Source organism: Ovis aries, chromosome Y (assembly GCF_016772045.2).
Source record: "Ovis aries strain OAR_USU_Benz2616 breed Rambouillet chromosome Y, ARS-UI_Ramb_v3.0, whole genome shotgun sequence".
NCBI lineage: Eukaryota > Metazoa > Chordata > Mammalia > Artiodactyla > Bovidae > Ovis > Ovis aries.
The window spans coordinates 5,323,602-5,342,657 of record NC_082741.1 but is presented as its reverse complement, the minus strand read 5'-3'; the positions used below and the strand labels follow the sequence as shown (position 1 = coordinate 5,342,657).

The 19,056-nt window shown below is 45.6% G+C and overlaps 1 protein-coding gene across 5 annotated transcripts in view; it reads left to right on the top strand.

The window, feature by feature from the left end:
- The window catches only part of LOC101117303 (patatin-like phospholipase domain-containing protein 4), a 54,730-nt gene extending 36,681 nt beyond the window's left edge, over positions 1-18,049 (top strand). For 3 of the 5 annotated variants that reach the window (XM_012106188.4, XM_060408643.1, XM_042241905.2), the window contains 2 exons: positions 1,618-1,770; positions 4,017-4,222. In XM_012106188.4, the coding sequence (XP_011961578.1) occupies positions 1,618-1,770; positions 4,017-4,148 (285 nt within the window). In that variant the 3' untranslated portion in view covers positions 4,149-4,222. Of the gene's footprint in view, positions 1-1,617; positions 1,771-4,016 lie in introns of all 5 variants that reach the window. The other 2 variants (XM_060408641.1, XM_060408640.1) reach the window with 2 other exon arrangements.
- The last annotated feature ends 1,007 nt before the right edge of the window (positions 18,050-19,056 follow it).

Sequence of the window (19,056 nt, the reverse complement as noted above, 5' to 3'; positions counted from 1 at the left end):
AGTACTACCCTTCTTGGGAATTGGGAGGAGGCTGGACCTTTTCTGGTCCTCTGGCCACTGCTGAGTTTTCCAACTCAAATTGGCTGACATATTGAGTGCAGCACTTGAACAGCATCATCTTGTAGGATTTGAAATAGCTCAGCTGAAATTTTGTCACCTCCATCAGCTTTGTTCATAGTGATGCTTCCTAAGGCCCACTTGACTTCACACTCCAGGATGTCTGACTCTGGGTGAGTGACATGGCGTTCTCCACAATTTTTAGCTTTGTATTCCCACATCCATGGCAGGATATTTCCAATCTGGATATAGCTTGGAGCGTTTGAACTCCAGTTTTGTGTGTCTGTGTATTTATTGTTCGAGCCGATTCTGGGGCTCAAGGACAGATTGGAAGTCTTTTTCACTTGAAACACCATGAGGAATTCCACCTTTGTGCTTCTTCAGCCTTCCCTCAGTGTCCAGGTGTGCAGAAGCCTGTGGATGGTCCTCGGTCCTGCCGTTGTGTCTCTCCCTCTCTTTCCTTTGGGCTGAGGTCTGAAAGCACAGACTCTCTTCTGAACAACGCTCCTGTTGAACACTTCATACCCCTCTCTCACCCTTCCACCCCACCCGGAATTTTCAAGCCTTGAAGCCCTATGTACTCAGGAGTCACTTTGGAGATGAAAGTGTTTCTGATGGTCCTTTATTTATTTACTTTTCACTTGGCTATAGGCAATGCCAATTTGCAGTTCTGAAGTTAAAAATGGAGCCTCCCATTATGGGGGATGATCTGCTCAGTGTCAGAGTCAACTTGGCTTTGCATCCTGATTAGATGATAAATCCCAAGCTCGTTACATGTGGCTTCTTATGCATGTGCCATCATCACTTAAAACAAAATAATAAGGTCTTAAGTAATCTACTTAAAGCTTTTAAAACAACTGGAAAGATTTCCTGATTCCGTCCAAACTTCTTGGTTTGCTTTAGTCACTAAGTTGTGTCTGACTCTTGCGATCCCGTGGACTGAGAACCTACTGGGCTGCTCTGTCCATGGGGTTCTCCAGGCAAGAATACTGGAGCAGGCTGCCATTCCCTTCTCCAGGGGATCTTCCTGACCCAGGAATCAAACCCAGGTCTCCTGCACTGGCAGACAGCTGACCACCAGGGAAACCCATGGGTTTCTTACTATAATTTCTTACTATAAACCCAAACTTCTTACTGTATGCATAAAGGCTGTGTGTGTGTGTTCTGTGCTCAGTCATGTCCGACTCTTTGTGACTCTATAAATTGCAGCACAGAAGGCTCCTCTGTCCATGGGATTGTCCAGGCAAGAATCCTGGAGTGGGTTGCCATGCCCTTCTCCAGTGGATCTTCCCCACCCAGGGATCGAACACATTGCAGGCAGGTTCTTTACCGTGGAGCCACCGCGGAATCCTGTGGGTTAATGATATGCATACAGAGATTTGCTTCGCTTCCAAAACAAATCCGATCCAGCTGGTCCTCATCAATGGTAACTCAAGGGCGTTCATCCCCAAGGCTCGGATTCTCAGAAGGACGGTGTCGTCTCGGGGAAGTCCACGCTCACTGTCTTCACGTGGGAGGGATGCAGTCTCCACGTGCTGACCAGGGCCATTCTCTCTGCAGAAGTGGGTGGACGGAAGCTTCACCAACAGCCTGCCAATCCTGCCGGTCGGCCGCACAGTGACCATCTCCCCATTCAGTGGGCGACTGGATGTCTCCCCACAGGATAAAGGGCGGCTGCATTTCTACCTTAGCGTCACCAACCAGGAAGTACTGGTGAGTCCTGATGTGCCCCGACCATCACAGACCCCCTGAAGCTCTCCGCATGCTTCCCACACTTGGCAGCTCCATCATATGTACAGATTTGCATGCATATTCTGTTTTAATTTACTTGTTTTAATTGGAGGCTAATTACTTTACAATATCGTAGTGGTTTTTGCCATATTTTAAATGAGTCACAACATATGTCATGCGTATGGACCTAGGTACGTATAGACTGTGAGTGTGCAATCTTTTTTTTTTTTTAACTATTGTTGAACTGTCTCTGTAGGACATTTCCCATTTCTTCAGTTATTTTTCAGGTCAGCATACTTGGCAAGTTTTCAATGCAGTTTTATTTATTTTTCTAAAAGACTTATTTACTTACTGGTTGTCTGCATTAGATCTTAGTTGCAGTGGGCAGGCTCCTTGTTTCAGTGAGAGGTCTCTAGAGCTCACAGGTTCTCTAGTGTGGCTGGAGAGCCTAATTCCAGAGTGCATGGACTCTGTGGTTGTGGCACTTGGGCTCAGTAGTTGAGGTGCTTGGGCTCAGTAGTAGAGGTGCTTGGGCTCAGTAGTGGAGGTGCTTGGGCTCAGTAGTTGAGGTGCTCGGGTCCCCTGTGGCATGTGGGACCCTTAGTTCCCCCCATAGAGATTGAAACCTGTGTCCCCTGCATTGGAAGGCAGTCTGAACCACTGGACCACCAGGGAAGTGCAATTTTATTTTTTTTTAAGATTTTTTTTTTTAATGTGGACCATTAATTTTTTTAAGAGTCTTTTTTGAATTTGTTATAATATTGCTCCTGTTGTTTATATTCTGGTTTTTTTTTGCCACATGGAATGTGGGATGCTACCTCCCTGGTGGTGGTGGTGGTGGTGATGGTGGTGGTGGTTTAGTTGCTAAGTCGTGTCCGACTCTTGCGACCCCATGGACTCGACTCTTGCAACACCACGGACTATAGCCCGCCAGGCTCCATTGTCCATGAGATTCTCCAGGCAAGAATTCTGGAGTGGATTGCCGTTTCCTTCCTGGTAGGGCCCTAAGTTTTCTGCTAATGTTTTTACATACTTATCATTGCCACCTTTTAAAACAATTAAATGATCTCATTCACAACTGTACTGAGGGGCCTTCCTTGGTAGTCCAGTGGTTAAGACTTCTAAAGCAGGGGGTATGGCTTGGATCCCTGGTCAGGGAGGTAGGTGAGGAAGGAAATGGCAAAAATGTTGATTCCCTCAATCTGGTCAAAAATTAGTTCTCAACAGGGAGTGATACTATATACAGGCGCATGCGTGCTAAGTCACATCCGACTCTTTGCAACCCCGTGGACTGTAGCCCCCGAAAGTGAAAGTGTTAGTTGCTCAGTGGTGTCTGACTCTTGGTGACCCGATGGACTGTAGCCTCTGTTCACGGAGTTCTCCAGGCAAGAATGCTGGAGTGAGTTGCCATGCCCTCCTCCAGGGCATCTTCCCCACCCAGGGATCGGGCCTGTGGCTCCTGCATTGGCAGGAAGATGCTTTACCTTTGGAGCCACCAGGGAAACCCATTATATGCAGGAGACACTGGCTAAGTCGGGAACGTGTACCGGCATCTAGGGATAGAGCTCAGAGACGTTGTCAGCATCCTATAGTGTGCAGGACAGACGCCCCCGCAGAGAAGCATCTGGCCCCAAACGTCAGTGGTCCCCAGGCTGAGAAACCCTCTTGCAGTCTACGTGTGGAGTGGTGTGTTTTGTTTTGTATTGAGGGGTGGGGAGTATGCCGGGGGTTAGTTGCCATGCAGGCTTTTCTCGAGTTGCAGAGAGCAGGCTTCTCATTGCAGCAACTTCTCATTGCAGCGGCTTCTCGAGTTGCAGAGTACAGGCTCTAGGGCATACGGGCTTCAGTAGTGGTAGCACGTGAACTCAGCAGCTGCAGCTCCCAGGCTCTCAGGCACAGGTTTAATAATCATGGTGCACAGCCTTAGCTGCCCTGAGATGTGTGGGCTCTTCCGGGACCAGGGATCCAACTTGCATCCACCGCACTGGCAGCCAGATTCTTTACCACCAAGCCATCAGCAAAGCCCGCAGTTCAGATTTTAAGATTATTTTGTTTATACTGACTGGAAAGCCCTGCAGTTCCCATTTTAAGATGATTTTCTTCCTACTGCTATATATATATTTTTTTTGCATTGCTAATAGTATGTATAACAAGCAGGCTTTGCTTACAGAAGGTTGACTGGCCAGCCCTGTCATATCCTACGGTGCCCGTGTGTCTTTCTGTCCTAGCTGTCGGTGGCAAACTTGGTGAGACTCAACCGGGCCCTCTTCCCACCAAGCAGGAGGACGATGGAATCGCTCTATCAACGGGGCTTCGATGACGCCAGCAGGTTTTTACTTAAAGAAAGTTGGTTTGAGTAGGACGCTTACAACTTGTTAATGGAGAACACAGTTCTTCAGGGAGGTTTCTAATTAAATCCTGTTGTAAAAGCCTATCATCACTATCAATGTTATTATGAGTTTTAATAATGCTTGCAACTTTTAAAACCTTTGTTTTGAGGAATAGCCAATTTACAACGTTGTGATGGTTTCAAGTGGACAGCAAAGGGACTCAGCCATACGTGTGCATGTATCCCTTCTCCCCCAAACTGCCCTCCCATCCAGGCTGCCGCATGACACTGAGCAGAGGTCCCTGTGCTGGACAGCAGGTCCTTGCTGGTTCTCCATGTTAAACACAGCAGTGTGTCCACGTCCATCCCAAACTCTCTAGCTATCCCTTCCCCCATCCTTCCCCCTGGGAACCATCAGGTTATTACAGAGGATTGAGCAGAGTTCCCTGTGCTGGACAGCAGGTCCCTGTTGGTTATTCATTTGAAATATACCAGTGTCTATAGGCAATCATAAGTTCATTCACTAAGTCAGTGAGTTTATTTCTGTTCCGTAAGTAAGTTCGTTTGTATCATTTCTTTTTAGATTTTGCATGTAAGAGATGCCATACAATAGTTCTCATTCTCTGCTTCACTTCACTTGGTGTGACAATCTCTCGGTCCATCCGTGGTGCTACAGATTGGCATTAATTTCTTCATTTTGACGGCTGAGTCATATCCCACTGAATCAACACCCCTGGTGCCTCAGACAGTAAAGAATCTGCCTTCAAAGCAGGAGACCCGGCTTCAGTTTCTGAGTTGGGAAGATCCCCTGGAGGAGGGAATGGCAACCCACTCCAGTATTCTTGCCTGGAGAATCCCATGGACAGAGGAGTCTGGCGGGCTAGTCCATAAGGTCTCAAAGAGGTCAGACACAGCAGTGACGGAGCATGCTTGCACACACGGCGTGGACATGTCCATCCCAAACTCCCTAACTGTCCCTTCCCCCGTATCATTCCCTCCCGTCCCCCTGCTGGGCAACCGTAAGTTCATCCTCTAAAGTCTATGAGTCTCTGTTTTGTAGGTAAGTTCATTTGTACCATTTCTGTTTCGATGCCACACCTAAGGGATGTCATGCACTATTTCTCCTCCTCTGTCCGACTTAATTCACTCACCGTGACCCTCACTAGGTCCACCCATGCCAGAAGTAGCATTATTTCACTTTTTCACGGCCGAGGAATATCCCATTGTATGTATGTACAACATCTGTCTGTCTCATCCACAGAGGAAAGGTCAGCATGTTAGACTTTTAAACACTGTATCGTCCCCATACTGCATGCCTTTGACCTTGTTAGTGGGAGGATCGTGTAAGATGCTTGAAAAGTCTGTGGAGCATCAGCTTTCTTACATGTGGGAGTAAGTGTTAGTCACTCAGGCATGCCCGACTCTTTGCAACCCCATGGACTGCAGCCCGCCAGGCTCCTCAGTCCATGGGGTTCTCCAGGCGAGGTTTCTGGAGTGGGTTGCTGTTTCTTTCTCCAGGGGATCTTCTCAACCCAGGGGTTGAACCCAGGTCTCCTGCACTGCAGGGAGATGCTTTACGGACTGAGCTACAGGGGAAGCCCCTGCAGCTACAGAGACATAATAGAGCACTTTGACCTGCAGCCCCGGGGTTCTCCAGGTGTGTCCTGACAGCCCCTCACCTGAAGCCATCACAGCTGCGTGGCGTTTGATGGTTACAGCACGTCCTCGGGCACCGTGCTAACAGAAACGGATGCTGTCGCCAATGTCTCCACGTTCCTCAGCTCTTCAAAGCACCCCCTAGGAGAGGCGTCTGGAAACCCTGGAGAAACTTTCTGACCCAGATCCTGATACGCTGGCACGGCTGTTGTCTGTGACCGGCAGCTCAATAAGTTCCCAGTTGCCCGCTGAGGCCGAGTCCTACTATCTTTGAATCTGTCATGTAAAATTTCATCAGTCATTTCTTCGTTGCCGTAACACTCTTCACTTTGTAACTATGGTAACCCACTGCTTCCACAGACGATTAGAGAAAAGAGATTTGAGGTTAAATAATGCGCTCAAGGAGCAAGCCATATATTAAAAAAAAAAAAAACTCTAGCATTCTGGTTTCCTAATACTGGGCATCATGTGTGCATACGTGAAGCTGGGAAAGAAAGAACCATGAGGCTCTGGGTGTTGAATTAGGATTTTAAACAGACCTGGGCAGTTACAGTGGAGCCTTGTTGTCATAAAAGCGACTTGTGTAACTCAGTGAAGCTCTGAAGTGCTTAGTCACTCAGTTGTGTCTGACTCATTGCGACTCTCTGGACTGTAGCCCGCCCAGCTCCTCTGTCCATGGGATTCTTCAGGCAGGTATACTGGAGTGGGTTGTCATCTCCCCATCCAGGGGATCTTCCCGACCCAGGGATGGAACCCACTTCTTCTGCAATGGAGGCGGATTCTTTACAAGCCATGCCATGCAGGGGCACACTAGAGGGACGGGTCACGGTGAAGAGCTCCGATACAATGTGATCCACTGGAGGAGGACATGGCAACCGACTCCAGTATTCTTGCTGCGAGTACCCCATGAACAATATGAAAAGGTTTCAGTTATGCTGCTTTTTTTTCCCTGATTAAAACAGATACACGTAATTATTTATGTATATAAATATTAATCATAGAAATGTTTTTGGTTCTCGGGCACTTCTTTTACAGTTGAGGCACTGATTATCAGGGAAATTCAGGGTTTAACGTTTTTCTTGCCTAAGTTATGTCTGCACTGTCACAAAATTTTTTGAAGTGATTGCCTACATAACTTGAAGCAAGAAGAAAAGCAATTACTGGAGATTAGGAAAAGTGGGTAAATTTTATTAATGATGATTCTTTGTTGTAGTTCAGTCGCTAAGTTGTGTCCGACTCTTTGCATCCCCATGGACTGCAGCGCACCAGGCTTCCCTGTCCTTTACCGTCTCCAGGAGTTTGCCCATGCTCATTGCGTTAACAATGCCATCCAACCATCTCATCTTCTGTCGCCCCCTTCTCCTCGTACGTTCAGTCTTTCCCCGCATCAGGGTCTTTTCCGAGTCAGTTCTTCGAATTAGGTGGCCAAACTACTGGAGCTTCAGCATCAGTCCTTCCAGTGAACACCCAGGACTGATCTCCTTTAGGATGGACTGGTTGGATCTCCTTGCAGTCCAAGGGACTCCTCAAGAGTCTTCTCCAGCATCACAGTTCAAAAGCATCAGTTCTTCGATGCTCAACCTTCTTTTTGGTCCAACTCTCACATCTGTACGTGACCACTGGAAATTGTATAAGAGTCGTCATAATTATTATTTTATTGTCACTTTATAATCCTACCGAAAGTAGTTTTTATTACTATTAAATTATTAATATTTACAGACAGTTTAAGTGGGCTGAGTTCACCATGAAATCACTCACCAGGTACTTCATTGTGCTTTTGCTGACTCAGCTCAAGGCTTTGCCAGCTGCATGCTCATCCATACATCTGTGTGTCCTCAGATATGTCCCCTTGGGATAATTCCTCTGCTGATCTTTTTTTTTGTTTATTTAATCTCCCTTGCTCTTGATTGACTTCAAAAGGGGCAAGAATATGACTCAGTCTTCTCCTTGCTGTCGAAAACCTTTCGACTGTGAAGTCCTGCGCTGCTTGGAGTAACACATCCAACTTGATCTTGAAATAAAGTAGTTTTTCGAATGAACGGACGAGGGAAGGGATCCGTTTCACAGCCACTTTGCAGGGCTTTTAGCACAGGATGCCCAGAATCGATGGTAGGAGATGGGGGAAGTCGTCTTCCCTAGAGAGGCATCTCAGTCCATACGGGTGGTCCTAACAAAACTACAAACCCTTCTCCCTGGTATAGATGCTAGCAAGTCCAAGATCAAGGCCCTAGAGAGTTTACCTTTCTCCCTGGGCTAGAAACTAGGAAGTCCGAGATGAAGGCACTGGAGACTTCCCTGGAACTCTAGTGGTTAAGACCTCCCCTTCCAATGTAGGAGGCTGCGAGTTCTATCCCTGGTCAGAGAACTTAAGATCCCACATGCCTCCAGGCCAAAAAAACCAAAATGTAAAACAGCAGCAATGTGGTAAGAAGTTCAATAAAGAGTTTAAAAACGGTCTACATTTTAAAAATGTCTCTTATTGAACAAACAAGCATCAAGATACTGTCTGGTTCAGTGTCTTCACTTGGTAGAAGGGGTGAAGAAGGTTTCTGGGGTCCTTTTGTAAGGACGCTAATCCCGTTTATGGGGGCTCAACCCCCACCATCTAACCACCTCCCCAAACCCCCACTTTCTGTTACCATCATATTTTGCATGTTTGAGTGCTGTGTCCTGCTTCTTTCAAGTCCATGGCCTATAACCCACCAGGCTCCTCTGTCCATGGGATTCTCCAGGCATGAATACTGGAGGGGGTTGCCATGCCATTTTCCAGGGGATCTTCCCAACCCGGGATCAAACCTGCATTTCCTATGTTGGGAGGCAGATTCTCTGCCGCTGAGCCAACAGGGACCATCACATTGGTGGTTAAGAGTTCAACATATGCATTTTCGGGACATAGCCTGGCATGCTGCAGTCCATAGGGTTGCAAAGAGTCGGACACGACTGAGCGACTGAACTGAACCAACTGACACCTGCAGTCTGCAGCTCAAAGGGAGTTAGAGTCACTGCTGTGCAGTGAGGGGAGGGTTAGGGTTAGGGAGGCGTGTGTACACAAAACCCAGCTAATTCCCTTGGTCATCCCCTCTGCTACGGTCACCAGTGGTCTAGTTAGTGGAAGGTTACCGTGACCTTCTATGGCAGAAGCAAGAGTTGAGGTCAGGCAGGACTGAAGATGTAGGTCATGCTGGTGGACAGCGGCTCTGATCCCGTGCGGTGCGGGCGGAAGCTGGGTGGCCATGATGAACAGTGAGCGAGTGGAGTCCATCTTAGCTGAGAAGCAGCCACAGCTATGGGGCAGTTGACCTGCGGCCCAAGGCACCAGCAATGCTCTGGGATGTCGAGTTGATGCAGGACAGTCAAGCCTTAATGCTGCTCAGAATCACGATCCTTCAGGCCTGCCGACTGCAGGAGCTGCCACGTCAAGCCCTTCGAGTCTCTCTTTCTCTGTGGCTTACTTGGCCGCATCGCTTGGCTTGTGGAGTCTTAGTTCCCTGACCAGGAATTGAGCCCAGGCTCCAGCAGTGAAAGGATGGAGGCCTGACCGCTGTAACGTTAAGATTAGCCAAAGCCAGTGTCTGCTATTCATCTTGGCTACCCAAGTATAGTTGGCAGTTAAAATACATCGATTCCTCCTCAGTCACTAGGGAAAAGCAGACAGCACCTTACAGATTATCTTCTTAATGTCGTGTGTTTAAAAATCCCCTTGAAGAGAAGCACCACGGCACCTGTTTTACCATAGGGTACATCTTTCTAAAGCATCAGAAGGTTGTGAAAGTGTCTTTGTGACCCTCGCGGACTGTAGCCTGCCAGGCTCCTCTATCCATGAAATTCTCCAGGTGAGAATACTGGAGTGAGCAGCCATGCCCTTCCCCAGGGGACCTTCCCAACCCAGTAGTCAAACCCCAGGTTTCCTGGATTGCAGGCAGCAGCTTTACCGTCTGAGCCCTATCACAAGGTCGGCAGACGCAAAAGGATCTCACTTAGGTTATCTGTTACAGAGACAGAGACTCGCCCCTGGTCTCAGAAGAAAGCATTTGGTGCTTCATCGCAATTTTTTGTGCAGCCTAAGAGGGACTATCAGCATTTGAATTTGATAATTTCAACACCCTGAAGCTGAAGCAAATGTAGGAGCGTCTCTGTGATCATTCCTCCTGTTGCACGATCAAGTTGTTAGCTTAGCAGCTGTGCAAATCGCTGCCTAGCACGTGGCGAACTGAATGCATAAACGCAGTTGAACGGGTTCTGTGGTGTTACAACCTGACAACTGGCTTCCCAGCAGAGTTAAGATTATTTGCCCACTACAACGAGCTCTACACCATTCTCTTCAGGGCTTTCCAAAGTTTCCTGCTAATGAGTCAGGAGCTAGAGTTTGAAAATGTTATTCTAACCCGATATTACAACAGAGTCACTGAAGTTCTCAATTTGTGTTTAAAGTGCCTTTTTAAAAAATAATCACCCTTCACATGTGGCATGGCAGAATACATAATTAATACTGTATTTACAATGCTTATTTCTCCTCTCAGCATAAGTTAGTAAAGATATTTTATTTAACCTTGCACTTAGTCACTCAGTCTTGCCTGACTCTTTGTGACCCCCATGGACTATAACTGACCAGGCTCCTCTGTCCATGGGATTTTTCAGGCGAGAAGTAGCAGAGTGGTATATCACTGCCTTCTCCAAATCAACCCTAACGACCACCGAACATCACGCACAACTCATTTCTACTCCAAAACCACATCTATCAATATATTAATTTTACTCCCCTACTGTGACAAAGCTATGAATAATAGTCTGTAGTTGATTTCATCTGTTAAAAATTTGCAGCGATGATAGTAATCCCACGATGAAGTCTTTAATCGATTAATTACATAACTCAAAAAGCAACTTTTAATGTTCTGTCGCACTGTGGATTTTCAAATACTGACTTTAGCTTTAACGATGTAAACAGCTGATACTGTAGGTCCTGGTCACCTTTGAAGAGGGATTATATAATCAGTGGGTAACTGTCTCTCTCACTTAAATTTTTTGCTAGAGTAGCATTGTTTTACAGTGTTGAGCTAGTATTTCTGCCGTTCTACAATGTGAATTGGATATACGTGTACACAGACCGCTTCCCTCTAGAGCCTCCATCCCACCCCCCTCCCACCCCTCGAGGTCATCTCAGAGCGCCGAGCTGAGGTCCCTGTGCTACATTACGGAGCTTCCCACTAGCTGTGGATTTTACATGTGGTCATGTGTATGTATCACTGCTCCTCTCTCAATCCGCCCCACCCTGCCTTCCTCCTCTGTGCCCATGTGACCATTCTCTACCTCTGTGTCTCTACTTTTGCCCTGCAAACAGGTTCATCTATACCATTTTTTTCCTATATGCTCTATATATGCATTAATAAGTGGAATTTGTTGTTCTCTTTATGACTTCCTTCACTCTGTACAAAAGACTCTAGGTCCATTCACATCTCTACAGATGACTCAGTTCCATTCCTTTTTATGGCTGAGAAATAGCCCATGTCTTTTTCATGCATTCACCTATTAATAGGCATTTATGTTGCTTACTTGTCCTGGCAATTGTAAATATCGCTGTGGTGAACGTTGAGGTACACGTGCCTTTCTGAATTACGGTTTTCTCAGGGTATAGACGCCTGCTCCTTGGAAGAGAAGCTATGCCAAACCTGGACAGCATATTAGAAAGCAGAGGTGTTGCTTTGCCAACAAAGGTCCGTCTAGTCAAAGCTATGATTCTTCCAGTAGTCACCGATGGATTTGAGAGTTGGGCCATAAAGAAGGCTGAACGCCAAATAATTGATGCTTTTGAATTGTCTTGTTGGAGAAGACTCTTGAGAGTCCCCTGGACCGTAAGGAGATCAAACCAATCCATCCTAAAGGAAAGGAACCCTGAAGATTCATTGGAAGTACTGATGCTGAAGCTGAAGCTCCAATACTTTGGCCACCTCATGCAAACAGCCGACTCACTGGAAAAGACCCTGATGCTGGGAAAAGACCCTGATGCTGGGAAAGACTGAAGACAGGAGGAGAAAGGGATGACAGAGGATGAGATGGTTGGATGGCATCACCGACTCAATGGACATGAGTCTGAGTCAACTGCAAGAGCTGGTGATGGACAGGGAGGCCTGGCGTGCTGCAGCCCGTGGGGTCCCAGAGTCGGACACGACTGAGCAACTGAACAGCAGCAGCGTATATGCCCAGCAGTGAGATTGCTGGCTCACGTGGTAGTTCTATTTTCAGTCTTTTGAGGAACTCCATACTGTTCTCCGTAGTGACTGCACCAATTTACATCCCCACCAACAGTGCCAGAGGGTTCTCTTTTTTCCACACCTTTTGCAGCATTTGTTATTTGTAGATTTTTTTTTTTTTTTGATGATGGCCATTCTTACTGGTGAGACCATAATTCCTCATTGTGGTTTTGATTTTTCATTCCTCTTATAATGAGTCGTGTTGAGCATCTTTTCATGTGCCTCTTGGCCATCTGTATGTCTGTCTACATTTTCCACCTATTTATTGTTTGTTTTTTTCTGATACTGAGCTGCATGAGCTGTTTGTATATTTTGACGAATAATCTCTTGTCAGTTGCTTTGTTTGCAAATATATTTTTCTCCCATTCGGAGTGCTGTCTTTTCCTTTTGTTTATGGTTTCCTTTGCTGTGAACAGCTTTTAAGTTTCATTAAGTCCCATTTGTTTATTTTTGGTCTTACTTTCATTACTCTAGGAGATGGGCCGAAAGGGATCTTGCTGTGATTTATGTCAAGAGTGTTCTGCCTCTGTTTTCCTCTAAGAGTTGTACAGTGTCTGGTCTTACATTTGGGTCTTTTATCCCTGTTGAGTTTATTTTTGTGCGTGGTGTTAAGGAGTTTTCTGATTTCATCCTTTTACACGTAGCTGTCCACTTTCCTCAGCACCACTTACTAGAGGAGATTGTCTTCTCTCCGTTGCATATTCTTGCCTCCTCTGTCATAGATTAGGCTACCGTAGGTGCATGGGTTCTGCTCTGGAATAGAACAGGATAGAACCTTTGTATCCCGTTCCATGGATCTGTATTTCTGTTTTTCTACCAGTGCCAGAGATTTTTGTCTTGAACCATTTAGTATTCCAAGCTCATACAATTTTTTGTATTAAACAGTCCAGTTGATTTCATCGTCATTTCTTATCTAATGCACCAACAATATGCAGTGTGTTTGTTCTGTTTTACAATGCCTGTGTTCTCCTTGTCAGTAGCCTATAATCAACTTGCTATTAAAAATGAATGCATATGGAGTTTGAATCAACCCCATATGCAGTACGTTGACACACTTTGCTTAAAGATCTTTCTGTAATTCAAGTTTTACACTGATCTATCCCATTTGTTCAGAGGCAGTAATTCATTCCTTGACATCCGTATTACTTTAGCAGTGTCATTTAAGCACTGGCTATGACCAGGAAGATTGAAACGGGCGCCAGGGTGGTTTTAATGTACATTTCAGAGTACCAGCGATTTGCAAGATGTTTGTACTCATTAGAAGGACGGCATAGAAGATGTTTCATCTGTTGCTCTTGGCTCTGTGCCATCAGTATTGATTTAGAACTTAGTTTGTGCCAACATCTGATAGACAGTCAGCCTGTGAAATTGAACAGAGTAGGTCCCTACTTCCACGGAATGTTTGTTTTACTGAGCACGACAATAGAGATTCTTGTTGTTGGTCTTCTAGTCATGTCTGACTCTTGTGACCCCATGGACCCACCGGCTCCTCTGTCCATGGGATTGCCCAGGAAAGAATACTGGAGTGAGTTGCCATCTCCTCCTTCAGGGGATTTTCCTGACCCAGGGATAGAACTCACGTCTCCTGCATTGGCAGGCAGATTCTTCACCCCTGAGCCACTAGGGAAGCCCAGTAGAAAACAGTATTGTTGTGCAGTCCCTCAGTCATATCTGACTCTCTGTGAAACTTTGAATGGTGACACGCCAGGCCTCCCTGTTCTTCACCATCTCCCGGAGCTTGCTCAAACTCATGTCCGTTGAGTCGGTGATGCCATCCAACCATCTCATCCTCTGTCGTCCCCTTCTCTTCCTGCCTTCAATCTTTCCCAGCATCAGGGTTCTTCCAGTGAGTTGGCTCTTCGCATCAGGTGGCCAAAGTATTGGAGTTTCAGCTTCAGCATCAGTCCTTCCAATGAACATGCAGGACTGATTTCCTTTAGGATGGACTGGTTTGATCTCCTTGCATTCCGAGGGACTCTCAAGAATCTTCTCCAGCACCACCGTTTGAAACCATCAATTCTCTGGCGATCAGCCTTCTTTATATAGAAGATATAGATGAGCAAATAAACAAGGTTTCAAAAATGCTCATAGTATCACATTACCAAACCAGATAGAATGTTGTGCTATAGAAAAACGTCAATGGCCTCAGATAACCCATCACCGGTGCTTCCCTGGATGCTTTCCTAGGGTTCAGAACATGCTCCCTTTCCTCAAGGTGTCTTATGCTCCTGCGCTGCGAAGTTATTATATTTTTATCATTGTGCTGCTGATCTTTCATGCTTCTGTTATGCACAATGCCCGCATGACCGTTGTTGTTGTTCAGTCGCTCAGTCCTGTCCGACTCTTTGCGACCCCATGGACTGCAGCACGCCAGGCTCCCCTGTCCTTCACCATCTCCCAGAGCTTGCTCAAACTCATGTCCATTGAGTCGGCGATGCCATCCAACCATCTCATCCTCTGTCGTCCCCTTGTCCTCCCGCCTTCAATCTTTCCCAGCATCCGAGTCTTTTCCAATGAGTCAGCTCTTCGCATCAGGTGGCCAAAGGATTGGAGCTTCAGCGTTAGTCCTTCCAATGAATATTCCAAGGCTGATTTCCTTTAGGATGGACTGGCTTGATCACCCCTCCCTATGCAAGTGCCGATGTGTAGGGCTTGTTAGAGATGCCGCAGTGCAGGACTTTAGTTGTGTCTGCTGGTGGGGTGGTGCTATTGTGATGGATCTTCATGGATGCTTTTCCTTTTGGCCTAGCTTGATAAGGTTTCAGCACAGATAGTGCAAAATCATGAGTAATAATTATACACTTTTGTATTGTGTTGTAAGGGTGCTCAGAAATGTTTTGAGTGCTGTATTTGATGGGCATTCATATCCATCCATCTTTCCTTTGTAACTTTTTATTTTGTAATGGGGTATAGCCAATTAAAAATGTTGTGATAATTTCAGGCAGACAGCAAAGAGACTCAGCCATACATGGACACGTATCCATTCTCCTGCAAACTCCCCTCCCATCCAGGCAGCCACATGACACTGAGCAGAGTTCCCTGTGCTATCCAGCAGGTCCTTGCTGGTTCTCCATGTTAAATACAGCAGTGTGTTCATGTCCATCCCAAATTCCCCGACTATCCCTTCCGCCATCCTTCCCCCTGGGAACCATAAGGTTATTACAGAGTATTAAGCAGAGTTCCCTGTGCTGTCCAGCAGGTCCTTGTTGATTATCTATGTTAAATACAGCAGTGTGTCCATGTCGACCCCCAACTCCCTACCTGTCCCTTCACCCCATTCTCCCCCCTTGGCAACCATAAGTTTTTTCTCTAAGTCTGTGAGTCTGTTTCTGTTTTGTTTGTAAGCTCATTTGTATCATTTCTTTTTGGATCCCACATGTGAGGGACGTCACATGATGGTTCTCCTTCTCTGTCTGACTTGCTTCACTCAGTGTGATCGTCTTTATGCGCATCCATGTTGCTGTAAATGGCATGGTCTCATTCTTCTTGGTGGCTGAGTAATGTTCCACATGTAGCATGTCTTTATCCATTTTTCTGTTGCATACATCTCTCCTTTAATGGCACAACCCTACCTGCTGGGAGCCAGTGTGAGGAATCCCGCCCGTGACAAGGTCATAAGGAAGGAAGCTGACATACGCAAGGCGTGCTCAGACTTCAGGGACCCCTCTGGAAATTCCTAAGCATGTACCCCAACAAAAATCTGCCGGCTTTTGTGCTCTGCTTTTCTACTCTTCTGACATTTTCCGGAAAAAGTCAATTCAGGGCTTTAGTCTTCTGCATTTAAAAGAGTGTTTCAATCCAAAAAACCCTCTGATGGCTTTTTAGCCTGCCTGCAGGACTCGTACAGCTGCGCGTGTGATTGTTTGAGGCCTCCTGACCGCAGGAGGCACAGGAAGCTTAAAACATCCTAGGAATGTAGGAGCTTCCGAGGAGTCAAAATCTTTAGAATAGGACTGATTAAAGGTTTCATTTGTTGAGTCAATATTTGCTGCCAAATTTTCACATCCTTTAGTTGTAGATATAGTTAGAAAAACAAGTAGTAGACCGTGTGTTAGCAACATTAGATCTTTGAGTTAAGTACCTTCTTTGTTATATCCCACTGCACCTTTGTTCTATAGAGATGTAACTTTAATGCTAATGCTTTAAGGAAATGTAGATTAAAGAAAAACACTTCAGGGGAAACAAGATTAACATTCATTAAGGAAGAGAGCCAAAAAGTGTTAACAAGCCTCTTGGCCAGAAGATAATGTAAATCACCTGAGACCTTTTGTATACCAAATGATGTATAGAAAGAACCTGAGCTGCGAACGCTACATAATCTTGTGTTACCCATTGATCTCTGTGTTTTATCAAAAGTATAAAAGGCCTTCTGAACAATAAAGGATGGGGCCAGCTCCGGGGGCCAGCTCCGGGGGCCAGCTCCAGGGGCCAGCTTCTTGGACCAGCTTCTCTAACTAGTCTCCCGGCCTGGTTTCTTGACACTCTGGCTCCCCCCGTGTCTCTCTCTCTCTTTCTTCTTCTCTCTCTTTCCCTCTCTCTGCTCTTTACTTTAATTTCGGGCTGAATTTCCACCTGGAGCGCGGAGGCTCTCCACGTCTACTTACTTGCCCCGGCTATTAAGATCCGCGAGAAAGGGAGCTTAAGGCGAGGCACCCTTAGATATTCAAGCGGGCGCCGGTGGCCCAACGTAGATGGTGCAAATTCCTTGTCTGGAATTTTATTGGCCTTCCGCGTAAACCAAGCTATTCAGCCCTCTTCCTCCACTTAATCTTCTTACTACACTATAGTTTCTTAATCTAATCTTTCATTAATAAATAAACAAGTCTTTCCACGCCGACGCCGTCCACCCTTCGAATTCCCTGGATCCACCGGGGCTGGACCCCGGCACCTACCTTTTAAAAAAATATATTTTTAATCAATTGATTTGTTTACAATCTGGTTTGGTTCCAGTCATACACCAGCTTGAATTAACCACAGGTGTACATACGTCCCCTCCGTCTTGAGTCTCCCTCCCACTTCCCGCCCGCTCCCACCCCTCTGGTTATTACAGAGCCCCTGTTTGAGTTCCTGAGTTATACAGCGAGTTCCCGTTGGCTCTCTATTGACACATGTTAGTGCAAAAGCTACTCTCTCCAGTTGTCTCACCCTGTCCCGCTCCTCCTCTACCCTGGTCCATACGTCTGTTTTCAGCAGAGCCTTCCTCGTCTTGTTCCTGATCTTGGAGGGAATGCTTTCACTTTCTCCCCACTGAAAAAACTGTGCTATGAGTTTGTTGTCTGTGTGTGTGTTAGTCACTTAGTCGTGTCCGACTCTTTGTGACCCCATGGACTGTAGCCAATTGAAAGTGTTGTGATAATTTCAGGCAGACAGCAAAGGGACTCAGTTACCAGGCTCCTTGGTCCTTGGGATTCTCCAGGCAAGAATACTGGAGTGGGTTGCCATTTCCTTCTCCAGGGGATCTTCCCAACCCAGGGATTAAACCTAGGTCTCCTGCATTGCAGGCAGACGCTTTACCGTCTAACCCACCAGGGATGTGGGTTTGTTGTATATGGCCTTTATTATGTTAAGGTAGGTTCCTTCTACGCCCATTTTTTGAAGAGTTTTTTTTTTTTTTTAATCATAAATGAGTGCTGAATTTTGTTGAAAGCCTTTTCTGTATCTATTTAAATTATCATATGGTTTTATCCTTCAGTTTGTTAATATGGTGTATCATATTGTTTAATATGCGTGTATTAAAGAATCTTTGGATCCCTGAGAATCCTACCCTTTTTGTTTGCTTTATTTTATCAAAATGGCGTTTCCATTAAGAAAATAACTCTATTTACTTTTACAGTATTTTTCAACACTGGAAAAACAAAAATATGGAAAGCATTAAGAAGGACAGCCTCATGTTTCATGCCTTAATTTAACTGCTGGCAATTAACATATTTGTTCTAGCATTTTACAGTATTGTAAAGTAAAATAAAGTAAAAATTAAAATTAAAAATAAAATGAAAGCAGTGAAAAATATTAAATTTTAAATCTAAAACTCCTCTCCTTTTATTCTGTATGTCTTCTGTCTCACAAGGGTACCAGTGTTACCGAAGTAGACCTGTACTAGATACATATTCATACATATACAAATCACCCATACAGTTATAACACAATCGAGTATTTTTGTGTGCCTGTTAACATTTGCATATTGTCATCACTCAGTGGATGTCATTTCACTCATTTTTCTCAGTTGACCATTTATCTTCAAGATAGATCCCTGCTATAAATCTAGGTCAGGCTCAAACATTTCAACTCTTGTTTCAACCTGTCACAATTTCTGTATCCGTGATTCTTGTCCATGGACATTGCGGTTATCTCGAGTCTTCAGTCCTCACAATGTCGGCATGTCCTTCATCAGTCATGTGTCCTGTGCAGTTCATGTAAATCCAAGGGTACCCTGTGCACAGGTGGGATTCTGGGTCATCACAGGTTGCACATCACTGTTTCAACTGAAGCAGAGACCACAAAACTTCTGTCCGATACAGGAGTACCTCTTCCTCATATACAGAACTGAACGCAAAGTCCTGTCACTGCTCATTTTTATCTATACCCTGTTTCTTCCGACTTAACTGATTTTCTTCTGATCAATATTCGAAGACATACTGTTTCTTTTTTGCTTCCATTTCTATTTTTCCTTCAATTTCTATTTCCCTGATTATTAGGTGGATTTTTAAAAATCATTTTAAAAGTTTTTATCTTTTTTAATGAAAAATTTTCTATTTATGCATTTATGGCTGGGTGGGGTCTTAGTTGAGGCCCGTGGGCTCTTTGTTGCAGTGTGTGGGCTTGCCACTAGTTGTGATACGTCAGCTGCAGAGCGTGTGGGCTTGTGGTTGTGGCTGTGTGAGTCCCAGAGAGTGTGGGCTCTGTGCATTGTGGCCCCAGGCCTCTCAAAGGCAGTTGCTATGAGCCATGAATGACGCTGGAATTCTTGGCCTCCAGAGGACAGTGTGGTGAACCAAGTATGGAAGAGCAGATAAAACCAAGGAGGGTCTTGGAATG